The sequence below is a fragment of the Capsicum annuum genome, chromosome 11 (genome assembly GCF_002878395.1).
Source record: "Capsicum annuum cultivar UCD-10X-F1 chromosome 11, UCD10Xv1.1, whole genome shotgun sequence".
Taxonomy (NCBI): Eukaryota; Viridiplantae; Streptophyta; class Magnoliopsida; order Solanales; family Solanaceae; genus Capsicum; species Capsicum annuum.
Genome location: NC_061121.1, coordinates 5137567 through 5155428, shown reverse-complemented (window position 1 = coordinate 5155428; position 17862 = coordinate 5137567). Strand labels below are relative to the sequence as shown.

Below are 17862 nucleotides of genomic sequence, written 5' to 3'. Positions count from 1 at the left end.
CCCCCCCCCCCCCCCCCCCCTCCCCTCCCCTCAAAAAGATTTAATTTTTTGAAATTATTTTCTTGAAAATTTTCAGTTTTTTCCTTACCCCACTCTCACTCCCCTACCCCAACCCCCAACCCCTAATACTCCCCATTCAAAAAAAACATTTCAAATTTTGTTCTTTAACTCACTCTTTCTCCCCTACTCCCACCACCAACTAGCCCCCCAACCCCCCAAAAAAATTAATTTATTTTTTAAAAATAAAAAATTATATTTTCTTACCTCACACTTATTACCTATTTTGACAACCCCAACCCCCACCTACCACCCCCTCTCCAAAAAAAATAATAATTTAAATTTATTTTTAAAAATAAATTCAGAACTTTTTTATTATACCATCCTTTTTATCCTATTCGTTCTCATTATTTTTGTTAAATATATACAAATACTTTTAGAAAACATATACTTATCCAATTTGCATAACGATCACACAAATATAAGTAATAAATAACTTATTTTTCTAGAAAATATTTTTCCTCCTTCATATCGAACGCATCTTAAAAAAAGTATTTTTTGAGATCAAAAATTATTTTTCTAAAATGTATTTTTACGCTTTAGCTAAACACTAGAATGTATGTTTTGAAAAATATTTTTTCATTCACCAATCAAACACTATAAAATATTTTCCAACCATAGGAAAACAAGTAAGAAATCAACTTAATTTCCATGAAAACATTTTCCTTCATACCAAACACACTAAGTCTCTGATAGTTTTAATATTTCTTGTTCTTTTGATATCTACCAGCAGATGCAATTGTTACAGAAAGATAAAATTCTTGCACACACACACAGAGTTCAAATAGAAATGCTCAATATTTATTGCTAAGAAATGTACACATGACATTAAAAAAAAATGTACACATGACAAATCCAATCTTTAAGAGTTGCTTATCTGCTATTCTGCTTCTAATATTTAACAACAAAAACTTTTACACAATTCTACAAGATAATATAATGAAAGAATTACAAATATGTTAACAGTTGACAAAATTTACAAACTCATGAGGCATCTTTGCCCTTTTAAGACAATAGTATACAAGTAGTATAGCATTGTGCCAATTGGACCTTGACGTTGTGGCCGCGATGTCTGTAGTCGTATACAGGACCAGCTCGGTAAACCTGTACAATGAGCGCGTTCCTGCTTGAACAAAATGGTGTTTGTAGGTCCAAAAGTTGTCGTCTTGCTGAGAAGAAGACCTATTCAGATGTTATCTTTGGCTACTGCTCTTCTCTTTCTTGTCTTCCAAAGGATTCCTTCTCGCCAATGAACGAGCAGTGAAACCAACGGTTGTTGGCCTTATTGACCTCTGTCTTACCACGTGGCAGAACTCTGGGTCATCGGCCCTTCCTTCGTACCTTATCCATTGAATCATTCCGTGGTACATTGGGAAGAACCGCGTTTGAATAGCATTGTATATGAAGTATGGAATTAGAGCTGAAATGACCACTAAAAACGTGATGATCCAGTAGAATGGAGCCGGGGCTAAGGCTTCCACGAAGATTTTGTACGCGGTAGTGGAGAATGTCGTAGACATGGATCCGTAAATAAGAAGGAAAATGTACCAGAGAGCAATTCCACCCCAGATGACTATATGTTGGATTAAGGTAAAATAACTGATAGCAAGAGCTATTTGACAATTGACCACCCAAACAACACATGTGTACATAGTTGCTCCAACACCCGCGAATCCAGCAACTTTACCATCTTTTTTATAGGCTTGAGGATCTAGTGCTGTTATGCATAAGAAGAAGATTATCACCGCGCTGCAAACGCCATTGACCATCCAGCCAATAATACGACGCCATCTGAAGAGGAGATTCTGGATACCTTCTTGGTACAGTAAAGGGAACTGCAACATAATACCAAAATAAATAATTAGAAAATAAGAAAAAGTACTTCTCAAGTCCCTGTCATGTCCAAGAAGCCATAAAAGATACAAAAAACAGCTGATAATAGTAACTAGCTAGTAGTTTTTGGCAAACACTAGTAATGAGCACATATGCTAAGATGGTTCAGGCGTGTGAAGAGGAGGAGCGCAAATGCACCTGTGAGGAGGTGTGAGAGGTTGGATATAGTAGGTTTAGGATAGGCAGAGGTAGGCCGAAGAAGACTAGGGGGAGGTGATTAGACAAAACATGACACATCTTTAGCGTACTGAGGACATGACCCTAAATAGGAAGATTTGGATGTCGGGCGTAAGGGTAGAAGGGTAATAGGTAGATAAGGATTGTAGTATTAGTTAGTTATGCTTAGTATCTTCTTCTCCTAATTTTTCACTACCATTTGTTCTGTTTATCTTGCTATTTTGCTGGTCTTTTCTTTCCATCACGCCGAGGGTCTACCGGAAACATCCTCTCTACCCCACAAAGGTAGGGGTAAGGTTTGCTCCACAGACGCCACTTGTGGGATTACACTGGGTATGTTATTGTTCTACTAATAAGCACATACTGTCAAGCGAAAAGGAATACTCCATCAAGTGTAACATACCTTAAGACACAATCTGGCAGATACATCTTGATCAAAAACTCCCAAAGCAATCACCGGGAGTGATGTGAAGAAGACGTTGTAAGTTGACAGGAACCAGTCATTGTACGCTGCTTGTCCAGAAAATGATGTATATGCCTCGTATAAGAATACCGTGATACCAAATACGATGTTTTTGTAGAAGAAGTAGCATATCTGCAGGGAAACAAATATAAAAGACCAGTTATCAAACTGCACCAATAATAATATCTTTATTGTTTTGAAACAGTTCCACAAGGTAGTGGATTTATCTCAAACGATGACAGAAAAAATTTAAAGAAGAAAATCAGAGGAAAATAGATTATACCATCGTAGAGATTCTTCTATAACACCAATGTCCATGCACTAAAAGCAAGCGCTCCAAAAATCGGAACTGAGCAATCGCAACATCACTTGACATAACAGCCTAATGAGTAAAAACAAGAAAAGAACAATTAGTTAGGGTAGGTGGAACGGAGGAAAAGCATAAATGTGAAAATTATCGAAGTTGCTACACAGAGGAAAGAGAATAAGTATAAGCTCTTGAACCTGCATTCCTTCAACGCCGCTGATTCCAACTCCAATATCAGCTTCTTGAAGCATTCCTACATCATTTGCTCCATCTCCGACAGCCAATGTTATCTTTCCAGTCCCGTTTTTGACAAGTCTTGTTACCTATATATTCCAAGAAATAGTCAAAACTAAGCACCAGAGTAGACTAGAAAACATACGAGTCTGGATTATAAAGTCAATTTTCAACTTACCAGTGCCTTCTGTTTAGGGGATGAACGGCAGCATATAACAGAAGCACATCGGATTGCAAGGTCTAAAAACATATCTTTCACATTATCGTCTAGGGCATATGTAAGAGATTTCCCGTCAATGATCAAAGCAAATGCCTCTTCGCTTGAAGCAGTAAGTAGAGCCTTCCCTTCAGTAATTTGCCGTGAAACACTTCCCTTTGAAGCCTGTAATTAAAAAATAAATAAAAAATCAAACACAACTTCATGAAAATAGAACTTTAAAGTCAAACTCATATCATTTGTTAAAATAGTGAGCTACTTTCAGCTTAAAAATCTTCATTGTTGAGACGCAATGGAACATAACCATCAGTGAACTGCTTACAAGGCACGATAGAGTTTTTTTTGTTCCGTTTCAAAATGACACAAGTTTGAAGATATGGAAACTGATGTCGCGCATATTAAACAGGAGATGTATTTACCCTGGCAATTGCATTCTTTTCTCCAGATTTCTCTACAGCTATAATATCAGGGCTTTCCAGCGTTATGGTAATTTGCTTCATTCCTTGTCTAAGCAAACTACACGCGTAACTGCAGGAGACATTTTGGTCAGACGTGTTTGGACAAGCAAAGCTTGTATCAAATAAGAAATAAAAAAACTCATACTCCAATACTTACCCGATATTAATGGCTGTTTCCATCTTATCCCCGGTCAAAACCCAAATCTTTATGCCAGCTTGAGCAAGTTTGTCAATGCAATCAGGAACCTAGCGTGAATAGAAACAGAAAGTCAATACAAATCTAAATGACGTCTGTGGAAACAGATACAACAACAACAACCCAGTATATTCCCACAAAGTGGGGTCTGGGGATCTGTGGAAACAGATACAACAACAACAACCCAGTATATTCCCACAAAGTGGGGTCTGGGGATCTGTGGAAACAGATATATCAACAAATATCAATCAATCAACAACGCTTGGAAACAGTTCTCTGGGTTCATAAAACTTACCCCTGGTTGAAGTTTGTCCTCCACGGCAGTAGCACCAAGAAGAATTAAGTCTTTTTCTATCTTATCTGTTACTTCATCAATCATTGCTTCACGGTCTTCGCTGACTGAATTCTTGGCCTCGAGGAATTTTTCATTGAAAGTTTTGTATTCCTCTTCACTGAGCTCACGATAAGCTAGTATCAAGGTCCTCAACCCTGCATCGGCATACTCATTCACGTGTTCCCTTGTTTCTTCTTCAAACCTTCTTCCATTTTTCCCGAGTCTTTCGAACATGATACTGTCAGCACCTTTGGATAGTAACAAGATCTTTCCATCCTCATCCTTTACGATGACAGACATCCTTTTTCTTGTACTATTAAACTCCAAAACGTTCAAAATCTTGTATGTCCTGCAAACAAAGATCTCTAAGATTATTCCCAACGAAAAAATGCTCATGTTTATAGCACTGCATAAAATATCTGAAAAACATAATTAGCATTCATCGTCTTAAGTTTTCATAGAGATTAAACAACTTTTTGAAAATAAACAAGAAATGTCACTGGTATTTGGCTGCATTTTCTACCAACTTTTAAAGCATAAAATCTTTCTGGAGAAGTCATCAGAGTGTCTCAAAGATGATTGTTTGATTAGCTTTTATAACTGGTTGTTATGGATAACCTAATAATGTCACACTGGAGCAAGAGCCAGCGAAATATCGGAGATACTATTCTTTCAGAAAACTAGAAATACCGAAAACATATATGGAAAAACAAGTTGCAAGTTAACTAACCTCTCAATTCTCTTGCCAGATTCCAAATCCAATTCATGTACTGACACAGTTGTTTGTGTCCTTTTAAAGAATTCAAAACCAACTTCTCTAGCAGCAATCACAAAAGCTGCTTCATCTGGAGACTCAGCTTCATATGAAACCTTGCCTGTAACCTCGTCTACTTCTGGTATGACTGTATGACAGACCGCTAACAAACGGAAGAACTTCTGTATTACATGGGAATGAGGCTCAAAAAGCCAACTCGCGTTCATGATTCTCTCGTCCTCAAAATTGAAACCTTTAATGGTGGACTTCCTAGGACTAACAAGATCATTATCACGATCCTTAGCTTTTGCCATCAGTGGAGATCCATTTCTCTTAGCCATGGCCTTTTCAACTTCTGTAATACCACGTCCATAAGCAGTACCAGCCACGGAGCACTTGACAAATTCCATTGAGTTACAAGTCAGTGTGCCAGTTTTATCAGAAAGTATTGTGTCAACCTGGCCGAGTTCCTCAGTTAGATTTGAGGTGCGGGCATGCGCTGGTTTATCAGTTTCTTCATAGTACATATTAATATCCCTATTAATGAAGATACTCTGAAGAACTTTAACAATTTCGATCGACACATATAAGGAGATAGGAATCAAGTAGCTATACAGCATCACAGCAGTCAGAAAATGTAAAATGGCAGCAGCTGGAGCTTTTCTGGGATCAAAGAAAACTTCTGAATCGTCCGGTCGTAGATACCACCTGTTATGTCCGCCGTCTAGGTCCTGTTTAGTCACAATTCCAAAGTAGACTGATCCAACAAACGAAATTGTGAACAGAACTGTGAATAAGAAGTAAATGATTCTATCCATCTTCCTCTCAATTTTGCTTCTTTTAGAAGGGGGATCAGTCGCATTTTGCATGACCTTTGTGTCGTGACCAGTAAAGATGACGGCCCCATATACATATTCTGTGTTGCGCAATTTAGAATCTCTGAGGAGTAATTGCTGGGGAGAAAGAGGATACTGTTGTTCTTCGTATTCCATACTTCCAACAAAAGTATACAAATTAGCATTAGGATCTTCACATTTAACTAAGGCTTTAAAGTCTTTAAAATGTGAATCTTCATGCAAGGATGAAGTAACCTCCAATGCTTGTTTAAGCTTCAAATTAGTCTCTCCGTCAAGGTTCATGGTCTCAACATAGCAAACCGCATCATCAAAACAAGACGATAGCAAAAGAAGGTCTGCCGGAAAGAATTGATCCTTCTCCACCTTAACTATATCACCAACTTTCAAATTTTTCCACTCAGTTAGATTAAAAGCTCCATCTCCTTGGTGTACTTTAACCTTCCTACCGTTCACCTCAATATCCTGAAAAAGGAGATAACGAGAATACGAATGACAAACTAGAAGTTGAACCAAAAGAAAATGTATAAACTACTGTAATTTATAAATCAAAAGAGACTTCTACCAGAGAATCTGTACCATACATGAGAAAATCAGACTAAATGCCACAGTATCAATTCGGAAAGAATGAAGCCGGTCCCGGATTGAAAATCAGACTATTTTATGGAATATTACTTTCAATTAAAAATAATAACTTTGGTATCTTAGGAGAGTCTCAAAACAGCAGAACATTCACACCTCAGACCAGATTGGATCCCAAGAACCCCTCAAATTATTGACAGACATAGTAATAACATCAGCAACAACATAGTAATCCCACAAGGTGGTGTCTGGGGAGCGCAGGGTGCACGCAGACCTTACCCCTACCATACGGAGGTAGAGAGGCAGTTTCCGGAAACAATTGATAGACATAGTCCAGTAACAAAATCATTATATCACTGACTTTATGCAGCCACAACATCTCAAAAACTTAAGATCTGCTTTAACTTAAATTTCAAAATGGAAAAGAAGTGAATACCTGTTGCTTCCTACGCCAGTCTTCAATTCCTTCTTTGATCATTGTTGCTCCAATAACAATTACAAGAGGAAGAATGGCACTTAAAGCAGTATAAGGTGCCAATGGTGTAAAAGCCATTATTCCAGTAACAAGAAAGTAGAAGTTAGCTACTCTCCTAAACTGTTCAAATAAAGACTTAGGCAAGAAAGTTGCAGCAGTATATTTTGTTGTACTAACATAATTCCCAGCATATTCTCTAATTTCAGAGTCAAAACTATCTGGTTCATTGCAATATACAACTCTAGAAAATCCAGGCCCTCCGATTTGTGAATGATCATCGGTACTCAAAACTGATGCTTTCCCACATCTAAATGAATAGATCTTGCTAAAATGTAGCTTCTTCCTTCTACCTGTCCTCATTCCAATACCAATATAGTACAGAAAAAAACTAAACTCCCAAAAGGGTAATGCAGTTTAGTTTTTTTCCAAGAAATCTCCTTCTGTAAAAATGCTCAGAAACACCAAAGATCAAAACTTTATGATAAAATTACTTTCCAAGAACCACCTTCAAACACCAAAGATCAAAACTTTATGATAAAATTACTTTCCAAGAATTGAACCCCAACAACCACCTTCTGAAAAAATGCCCAGAAACACCAAAGATCACAACTTTATGATAAATTACTTTCCAAGAATTGAACCCCAGCTAAAATCTGAGTCAGAAAAGATCAACCAACACAAAGACTCTGATCCAATATAGTACCAAAACAACCACTACAGTACTATCTCTTTCAGTACAGACAAACAACTAACTCCCAAAGGGGTAATGCAGTTTTTTCTTTCCAAGGACCACCTGAAAAATGCACAGAAACACCAAAGATCAGAACTTTATAATAAATTGCTTTGCAAGAATTACAAAAACTAACTAATGCAGCTTTTTTTTTTTTTCAAGAATCACCTTCTGAAAAATGGCCAGAAACATCAAAGATCACAACTTAATGATAAATTTACTTTCCAAGAATTGAACTCCAACTAAAATTTTCAAAACCCCAGATAGGAAAAATGAACCAACACAAAGAAACTGAGCCAATATAGTACCAAAAAAAAGATTAAATCCCAAAGGGGTAATGCAGTTTTCTCAATGCCCAAAAACACCAAAGCTCAAATCTTTATGATAAATTTACTTTCCAAGTATTGAAGCCCAACTAAAATATTCAAAACCCCACAACCAAAAGCTGAACCAAAACAATGAAACTGACACAATATACACAAAAGCTAGACAGGAAATAGTAGGGGCAGTTAAGAAGTTGGTATTCAAGATTGACAAAAGAGCTCAAAAAAACAAGTCTTAACCAGAAGATTTAGCTACAAAGTTGTAATCTTTATCAGCAGTTAATGCAAAATATGTCCCAGTAGAGTATACCTCAATAAGTTCAACTATGAACAAACAAATCAAAGAATCAAAGTGAAATAAATTTAATGAACAAGAGAGAGAGAGAATTGACAGCTACTATATACACAATATACAATATATAAATATACACATATATATATTGTGTAATTTTCAAGAAGAAAATGTAACAGTAGACAAAAATAATAATACTAATATTTGATTTTTCTGACAATTTGGCACAAAACGTTTGAACATTGACTTGGATCTCTCTTTCTCCTTAACTTCCTTTTACATATTATATTGACTTGACAAAACATTATTCTACACGCGCAAATGAATTCTTGAAAATACTACAACAACAACATGTCCAGTACAATGGACCATCTAATGATGATAATCTGTATGTAGTTTGTACCGCTATTTTATGACAAGATAAAAAGTTTATTTTCGATACAATCTTGACTTAGATAAAAAAACACATAATACAAGAACAAGAAACAAAGATTCTTGAAAATACCAAAAATATATATTATTACACAGAAGAAATCAAAAAAGTAAAAAAAAAAAAAAAAACCATTAAAGAATTCATGCTGGTAAATTTTTATTTTTTTTGTGCAAGAATATTTTTCAAGAATTTAATAAGAAAATGTCTTCCATTTGTCTCTTGTTATTGTTCTATGTTTTTGACATGTTGGCTTAACGACAAAAGAGAAAAAAAAAAAATAAGCATTTTTTCCTGTACATTTTTTGATTCTCAGATGAACAGATTAAAAAAATAAATAAAAATAGTTATTAATTTACAATTTTATTAATAAAAAATAAAAATACAAGAAGTAAGAGAGACAAAATTACCGTATCAAAAGGCCAAAATTTATGCCAACATGTTGCTGAGGCTGCAACGTGTTAACTAATAAATAGTCAAAAATTGAAAAAAAAAATTAACTAATTTTTATACTAATAATCTTAACATCAGCTCTTACGTAAGCTCACATGCAAAAATGATATTTAAATTAATGATTTATAATTAGTTATATTTGTATAACTTGCTACAAAAGTGAAATATTTTCTTTTTTGGATAAGGGGTTTTAATTTATAAACTTATTGAGATTGATTTTGATGGAAGAAAGTGTGAAATAATTAAAAAGAAGTGTTTTGTTAGGGAAAAATTAATTAAATAAATTAGTTTTAATTTGGGGTGGAAAAGTAGTCAAAAGTCTAGTATAGTGGAAGCTTCTATTTAGTATTTAATGGCTATTTAATGTTTTTAAATGAAATAAATAAATACATAAAATAATATTATATATGCATGTATTTGGTAAAATGAATATTACCTTTTTGGATAAGGGTTTTTAATTTATAAACTTATTGTGATTGATTTTGTTGGAAGAAAGTGTGAAATAAAAAGAAGTGTTTTGTTAGGAAAAAATTAATTAAATAAAATAGTTTTAATTTGGGGTGGAAAAGTAGTCAAAAGTTAAATTCATAGAAGCTTCTATTTCTCAATGGTAGTAAATTGATGTATTAAAATCTCATTTTATGGGAAAGAAAATTATTTTTGTTTTCCACAAACAGAGAAAGGACTGATTTTGTTATAAATTAAATAGTTTTAACTTGGGGTGAAGTAGTAATAAAAAGTTTTACTTATTAGAAGCTTCTATTTTCAATTAATATTTGATTGTAGTAAATTGGTCAATTAAAATCTCGTTTTATTAAGAAAAATATTTAATATTTCTTGTTTCACTAGAAAATAAAAAAGGGAATGGAATTTGTAATATAAATATTTGCTGCTTTAATTATTTTCCCACCTATAATTTAGGTGTATTACTGTCAACATTCTAGAAACATTCAATATGAGTTGTGGCGGTAGCGTTATTTTCAGAGATAGAACGTAAACAAATTTAAATTTAATCGAATTTTAATGTGAATATCGTGTTGAGTTGAAAAAAAAAAAACTTCTACATGATTGTGAAAAGTGGCATTTGATTAATTTGTTAAATTTGGAAAGTATAATAGAAATACAAAGTATTTTTCTCTAATTTAAACCACTAAATAATACTTAAACATCCTTTTCTTTGTAAGTACAAAAAATTATTTCCTTAAAATATTATTTGTTGTCTTACAAGTTACCATTATTTGAGATTTATAATACATCGACTCGTAGTTTCTTATATTTTTCTCTCCTTATCTTTTTGCTTTCTCATTCTATGTTCGATATTCATGTTGAGATTTTATGAAATTTAAATTTGTATAAAGAAGTCGCAAGCTAAGGTAAAACGCTCCTTAATAAAAATATCTTCATATTTTAGGCTCGAATCAAAACCGCTAGATGTTGATAAAATAATATACCATTCTATTACAATCTTTATTGTTCTTTTTTTTCATTGTTATATCCTTCGATGAAGTAAACAAGTAGCTTCAACTACGAACAATGGCGGAGTCAGAATTTCCATCAAGGAGGTTCAAAAGTATATATACGAACTCGTCGAAGGGGATTCAACATCTACTATATATACACATAAAAAATAATTTAACCATGCATAAATAGTATAATTTTTTACCGAAGGGGGTTTGGGTGAATATCCTAACTCAAAGGTGGTTTCACCCCTAACTACGAATATATTTTTTTTTTCGTCCAATGTTCTATAGCTACTTGCAAATTTCGATTAATTCAGATTCTCGCTACTCTTAAAACCTTAGGGCTCAATAAAGGGACAACACTACCAAATTTTTCTTTATTCTTGCTCAAATTCAAAATATTTAATAAAAATAAAATATTTTATCCATCACACTGTAACACATAGGTGAGCCAATTTACGAGCACCGATGAGCATGATACCGCTACCTTTTATTAATTCAGATTATCGTTACTCTTAGGGCCCATTAATGAGGCAACACTCTCAACTTTTTTTTTTTATTCTCGCTCAAATTCAAAATATTTAATAAAAATGAGAGATTTTGTATCGTAACACATAGGTGAGCCAACCTACAAGCACAGTAGAGTATGATACCGCTACCTCTTATTAATTCCAATTCTCGCTACTCTTAGAACCTTAGGATCCATTAAAAGGGCAATAGTATCAAATTTTTCTTTATTCTCGCTCAAATTCAAAATTTTTAATAAAAATGAGAGATTTTATCCATCATATCAATCATAACACACAGGTAAGTCAATTTACGAGCATCGAAGAACATGATACCGCCACCGCTTTCTAAGTGAAGGTAAGATTCTTAGTACACGGCACGCAGTCATGGTCACAAATCTTTGGAGTTCAATTTAGTTATTAAAATTTGTCTAACTAGTTTTCTAGTTTCTTGGAATATTCCTCCTTCAACAAGTTTGTTACATGTGTTAACTTTCCTTTTTTTGTCTTTTTCTATTTCTCATATTAATCCTTTGATTTGATTGGTCAAAAATATGCACATGCCATTGATTCAATACTATTGTCAAAAAGATCAATAAACATAATTCCTACGATAAGGATTATGGTGCGGTGGTAAGTAATTCTTCATTTTTAATCAGAGGTCTCATCTCGAATTCTAGTCCTCCAAGTATGCGATTGGCTTTGTTCCACCAATGTGAGACTTCTCAGAACAAATTTGAATTTAATCGAACTTCAATACGACACCTCACGCCGAATAAAAAAAAAATAGACATGATTTCTTTTATTTTTGTTAGAAGTGTTTAGTATATTGTCAAAAAGATCAACCAAAAATATTCGCATTATATAACAAATTATGTTATTTTCAAAAAGTTATTAACAATAGAGAAGATGGAAAATGATACACTCCCTGCCCAACCACCTTTTTTGTCTTTCTCATGAATGCAAGTAAGGGTGTTCATGGGTCGGTTTGGGTCGGTTATTGGTTAAAATCATAACCAAACCAACTTAATCGGTTTTAAAATTTTGAAAATCAAACCAAACCAAACAAAAAAATAACCATCAGTTTGGTTCTTGTCGGTTTAGTTCGGTTTAGTTCGATTTTTTTGGTTTATAACTTTAGCTAATGATAAAAGTTGAAAATTTAAAAAAACAAATCCAATTAACACTTGAGATGTCAACCGAGTGTTGTATCTCAACCTTGAAACTACGATGTCAACTGAGTGTTATACTTTGGCAAAGCCATAAAAACACCATATGAACGCTTCTAAAAAAATATTTAAAAACTACATTCAACAGAATGATATGATAAACCCCCCAAAAGGTGAACATATAAATTTCTTACTCAACAAGGTTCAAAAAGAAAGTTAAAATTAGTAATTGTCTATAGTCTAATGAATCTCAGGTGTAAATTTCAATATAAAATAAGATATTATTTTCACAATTACTATCATTTGTCATTCAAAATGCGAAATTCATTCAGAATCTCATAAGATACTGTCAACTAGATGAAGACATATGACTGAATGTGTTACGACTAAAGTTAAATCATGATTAAAATATAAAATGTAACAAATATTTAGATTGTATTTATGAATAATATATATATATCAGTTCGGTTTGGTTATTTTGTCGATTATTTTAGAGTAAAACCAAACCAAACCCAATTAGCATCGGTTTTGTAAAATTCAAAATCAAACCAAACTAAATCAAATCTAATCAAATATCGATTTTTTTTAATCGATTTGATTTGGATCGCGGTTCAATTTGGTTAAAACCAAATCGTGAACACCTCTAAATGCAAGTATGCAACTATTATTACAAATTTTACGAAAAAAGAAAAAATCAAAATATGAAAATATAAATAAATAACGAAATTCAACATATATTATATTCACATAAAATAATTTTAATCTTATATACGTTCAGTATAATTTTCCATCAAAAAAAAAATTCAAGGGAATCTTTTGCTCCTACCCATACTATGGTTAGGGATTCACCCAAACCCCTTTAGGCGAAAACTTATATTATTTATACATGATTAAAATTATTTATATATATATATACATATGAAACTCCTTCGATTAGTTTGTATATCTATTTCTTTTAATTTATTTAATAAAAATTTTGACTTTTATCACTGACCCAACAACTATAAATGTGTAAGATAAGGTTGAATGTATAAAGATGATGTGATCTGACAAAAGAAAATAATAATACAAAAACAAACTCAACATTAATGTGAAGAATTTTTTAGAATAAGAAATCACGTGATCATAGTCCATATTCTTTGCATGTCTCAATAGTAAACATAATTCAAAAGCAGCCTAAACCGTGAAAATTGATCAATTGAATTCCTTTTTAATTTGAATAGGAAAAACAATTTTATAAAAGAAAATATACGTACAAAAAAAAATCACTTTTTAGGAAGTATATAAAATTAAACATAAATTAAAAAGCAAAAAATATATATTTACTATTTATATATATATATATATATATATATATATATATATGTAAAATAAAAAATGCCCCCACGCCCACCCTATTTTTATTTAAATAATATATATTTTATATAATTATTTTTATTCATTTATATTTTAAAAATAAAAAATATTCATGTACTATTTATATATATATATATATTAAAAAATTCAACCACCCTCCCAATCTCTTTCAACATTTCTTCCTCCCCCCCCCTCTCCCCCTCCCCTACTGCACCCTTCCAGCCCCCCACCCCTGTTCTTTCTCCCTTTCAGCCCCCCACCCTTCCCTCTTCTTTCTTATTCAAACACAAAAATACTTTCATCAAGTTAAAATTAATTTTTTCAAATTGTCTTATTAACAAAAAAATTCAAAAGTAAAAATCAAAAGAAATCTCATTAATGATAAGTGATTCAAAAATAAAATAATTAATTTAATTTAATTTTTTTTCTAAATTTTGAGGGAGTTGGATTGCAGGTTGGGATGGTGTTCAATGGAGAAAGTTATTTAATAGTGTTTTCATGTTTGTTTTGGGTGGTGTTAATGGAGGAAAGTGAAAAAAAATTAAGGAAAAGTGTTGTTCTTGGATGGTGTTGTTAATGGAGGAAAGTGAAAAAAATTAAAGAAAAGTGTTATTCTTGGGTGGTGTTGTAAATGTAGGAAAGTAAAGAAAATTAAAGGAAAATGTTGTTCTTGGGTGGTGTTGTTAATAGAGGAAAGTGAAAAAAATTTGAGGTTGTTAATGGAGGTTTGGGTGTTGTTGTTGATGATGATTTGAAGAAGAAAGAAGAAAAAAGTGTCCATTTTTTATTTTAATTTTAATTTTATTATTTAAAAATTATTTAATTATATTTTAAATATAATATTACTGAAATTAATTTTTTTTAATAAATAAACGCACCTTTTCTTAAAAAAAAATGTCACGTCAGCTTTAGGGGTCAAACAAATACACTTTAAAGATGTTAAGGAAGGTAAATAAACGAAAGTTAAGTTTAAGTGTTAAAGTGAGTTTGGAGGACAAGCTCAGAGAGAAAAGATGTCTTTTCTCAAATTTCTAGATAACTAAAACTAGTAATAGGGATAATTGTATTATTAAGCCCTTGATTAATGATGAATTCTAATTTTGGTTCTTCTAATATTTGGTGAAAAATATTTTAGTCTTTAACTAATTGAAATTTGGGTTATTGCTCCATGTTAGGGTTTTTGTCCTGATTTTCTTACTACATTTAAATTTTATTTTTTCTTAAAAGGAAAATAAAAGTTACCATAATTACTTTTATTTTTTCTGAAAGAAAAAATATAATTCTTTTTCATATTTGGCTAACCTCTTTCTTGGAGAAAAAGTTTTGGACATCTATAAATAGAAGATCCCTTTCTCATGTCATAATACAAGAGCATCTACAATGTAGTCGTTAAAAGAGTCTGGCTTAGGGGGAGATTTTCTCTCTTATTAGTTTTATGTTTTTTTTTAATATTAGGTTTTATATATGGGACAATTGGCCAAATCATATAAAAATATTATGTTTTTTGGTATTGTTTTTGGTTGTCTGATTTATTGTCTCATAGTTTGCAACTAATAGCTTCCGCATGATTTATTGTCTCATAGTTTTAAAAAAACATAAAACTAATAAGAAAGAAAATCTCCCCCTAAGTCAGACTCTTTTAACGACTACATTGTGGATGCTATTGTGTTATGATATGAGAAGGGGAGTCTTCTATTTATAGATGTCCAAAACCTTTTCTCCAAGAAAGAGGTTAGCCAAATATGAAAAAGAATTATCTTTTTCTTTCAGGAAAAGTAAAAGTAATTATGGTAACTTTTATTTTCTTTTTAAGAAAAAAAAAACCTTAAATATAGTAAGAAAATCAGGGCAAAAACCCTAACAAATCTCCCCTTTTTGGCTTTATTTTCTTCACTTGATCCGTCTTCTCTTCATATCACGTGCATAAACTTCGTTCTTGTAATAATCTTCATAACTGCTGCTTGTCATAGTTAAAAATAAAGTTTAAAATATCATGATTAAAAATTAGTTTAAAAGTAATATTTTATTTTCATTTTTAAGGATGTAGAAGCAGACGTGTTGAAAATATGGTTGAAACTTGTTCTCCATATGTAGTTTGACAAAAATCTTCATTATTGCCCAAATTGTTGCAGCTTGATTTTGAAACCGCTTTGAACCTGTTTAATCTCGTAACCACACCATTGGACCATTGAACCGTAAGTTCTGATACCACTTGTTGGGTTCGAAATAGAGAGGGCGTCATGCGGAAGCTATTAGTTGCAAACTATTGAGACGATAAATCAGACGAAAGAAAAACATACTAAAAACATGATGATTATATAGTTTGACCAATTGACTTACGTATAAAAACCTAATATAAAATAAAACATAAAACTATTAGAGAAAAAATTTTCCCCCTAAACAAAACTCTTTAAACAACTACATTGTGAATGCTATTGTGTTATGGTATGAGAAGGGGGGTCTTCTATTTATAGATGTCCAAAATCTTTCCTCCAAAAAAGACGTTAGCCAAATATGGAAAAGAATTATATTCTTCTTTAAGGAAAAGTAAAAGTAATCATGGTAACTTTTATTTTTCTTCTAAGAAAAAATAAAACTTAAATATAGTAAGAAAATTAGGACAAAAACCCTAACACATTTCTATATAATTTTTTTTTTATATTAGACTATTTTTATAGCTATACTATAGGAAAAATAATTTATTTCAAAATAATTTATTGTGTATTTGGAAAAAGAAAAAAAAAAGAGTCATATTATTTACTTGAAGAAAATGAAAAGAAAGAAAAAAGTTGTCGCCTAACCTTTCTCTCTATATATAATATGTATTATATCCTCAAACGGGTCAACCAATGAGAAACATAGAAACAAGTAGCTTTCTTTAACTTCTTTCTCCATCCACCAACATTTTCCTTTTCATTCTCTGCATCAATTTTGGCTTAGGTTTGTTTAACCAATTTTCTAATTTAATTTGTTGATATTTGTATTATTGATTTTGTTGATTTTTGTACCCTTTATTTAATTAGGGGGGCTTTATTTAACTCAAAATATCTTCTAATTAATCAGGAAAGTGTTTGTTTAATCTTGGAGAAATATTTTACACTGTTGAAATAGTTTTTTAGGACAGTGTCTAACAAGACTCAAGTATAATTAATCTATTAACTTGTTAAAAAGTAGTTAGATTACTGTTATAGTTTTCATATTGAATATAGTATTATCATTGAGGTAGTAATAATACTATACACTGTTATATTATTGTATTGCTAATATTATTAGCATAATATTTTGTCAACAATTAAACAATATTGTTGTTATTATTATTTTTCCATTGTTTCCCAACATATACTATCTTTAAATATGATTTTTCTATTCCATAGAAGAGGTGGTTTGGTCATGGGATGAAAATGACATAATAAATTTATCTAAGGGTAATTTGATCGTTCAATTCAAGTTCTAAGCTCAAATTGATAGTTTTTTGTGCTTTATTTTTTGAAACTCATGAAAAGTTTTAATAAAATCCCCTTTTTTCTTTTTAATTACCAACAATGCCAAGTATAAAATTTATCATAATGTCATCACATGCCTTGTATATATTTTCACACATGTGGACCCTATATCTTTCATTTATTTTTCATTTCATTTATCTTTTTATTGAATAAAATTGTTTCAGATATATTATATTAAGTAAATTGATTAGTAAGATGATAATTTATTGTAAAAATTAATTAGTGATACAATTAAATAAATTGTATTCTTTATTTAGTTTTATTTTTCATTTTTATTTAGCTTTTTATTGTATAAAATTGTTTCAAATATATTATATTTAAGTAAATTGATTAGTAAGATGATAATTTATTGTAAAAATTAATTAGTGATACAATTAAATAAATTTTATTTTTTATTTAATTTCATATAAAATTTATAATTTACTTTTTTTACTATTTGTTACTATAATTTCACCTAATTTTATTTTATTAATATATAGAAGAGAAAATTTCGATGTGCCTGCTTATGTTGTCGGCTTCAATTGCTTCAATCGTGATTTTATTACATTGCCCCTAATTAATTATTATAAGTTATTTATATTTAAAAAATAATAATATTTAATTTAAAAAAAGAAAAATAGACATTTATGACATGTCTAT

At 31.4% G+C, this 17862-nt stretch overlaps 1 protein-coding gene and 1 long non-coding RNA gene across 3 annotated transcripts in view; both read right to left on the bottom strand.

The window, feature by feature from the left end:
- The window catches only part of LOC124888614, a 16107-nt gene extending 3649 nt beyond the window's left edge, over positions 1-12458 (bottom strand). Inside the window, exons 1-2 of the long non-coding RNA XR_007047084.1 lie at positions 12446-12458; positions 8617-8619 (exon numbers count right to left, since the gene is read on the bottom strand). This is a non-coding gene — a long non-coding RNA (uncharacterized LOC124888614). The remainder of the gene's footprint in view (positions 1-8616; positions 8620-12445) is intronic.
- LOC107847530 (putative phospholipid-transporting ATPase 9) lies at positions 837-9093 on the bottom strand. 2 transcript variants are annotated; one of them, XM_047399410.1, is made up of 11 exons: positions 7900-9093; positions 6963-7794; positions 5067-6409; positions 4298-4685; positions 3964-4052; positions 3768-3876; positions 3310-3513; positions 3095-3220; positions 2874-2972; positions 2531-2722; positions 837-1892 (listed from the first exon to the last, which is right to left on the bottom strand). In XM_047399410.1, the coding sequence occupies exons 2-11, from the start codon at positions 7359-7361 to the stop codon at positions 1251-1253; spliced, it is 3591 nt and encodes a 1196-aa protein (XP_047255366.1). In that variant the 5' UTR covers positions 7362-7794; positions 7900-9093; the 3' UTR covers positions 837-1250. The 2 variants fall into 2 exon arrangements, with proteins under 2 accessions (XP_047255366.1, XP_016547317.1); XM_016691831.2 differs by having other exon boundaries at positions 8365-8516.
- Positions 12459-17862: the final 5404 nt, after the last annotated feature.

Bases quoted from the DNA above. Each gene is read 5' to 3' on its own strand.
- LOC107847530 (XM_047399410.1), bottom strand. From the start codon at position 7,361: ATGAGGACAGGTAGAAGGAAGAAGCTACATTTTAGCAAGATCTATTCA. The intron at 4,053-4,297 runs GTAAGTTTTATG...TATTCACGCTAG, and splicing joins AGGACAAACTTCAACCAGGG to GTTCCTGATTGCATTGACAA. The intron at 3,514-3,767 runs GTAAATACATCT...TTTTAATTACAG, and splicing joins AAAAGAATGCAATTGCCAGG to GCTTCAAAGGGAAGTGTTTC.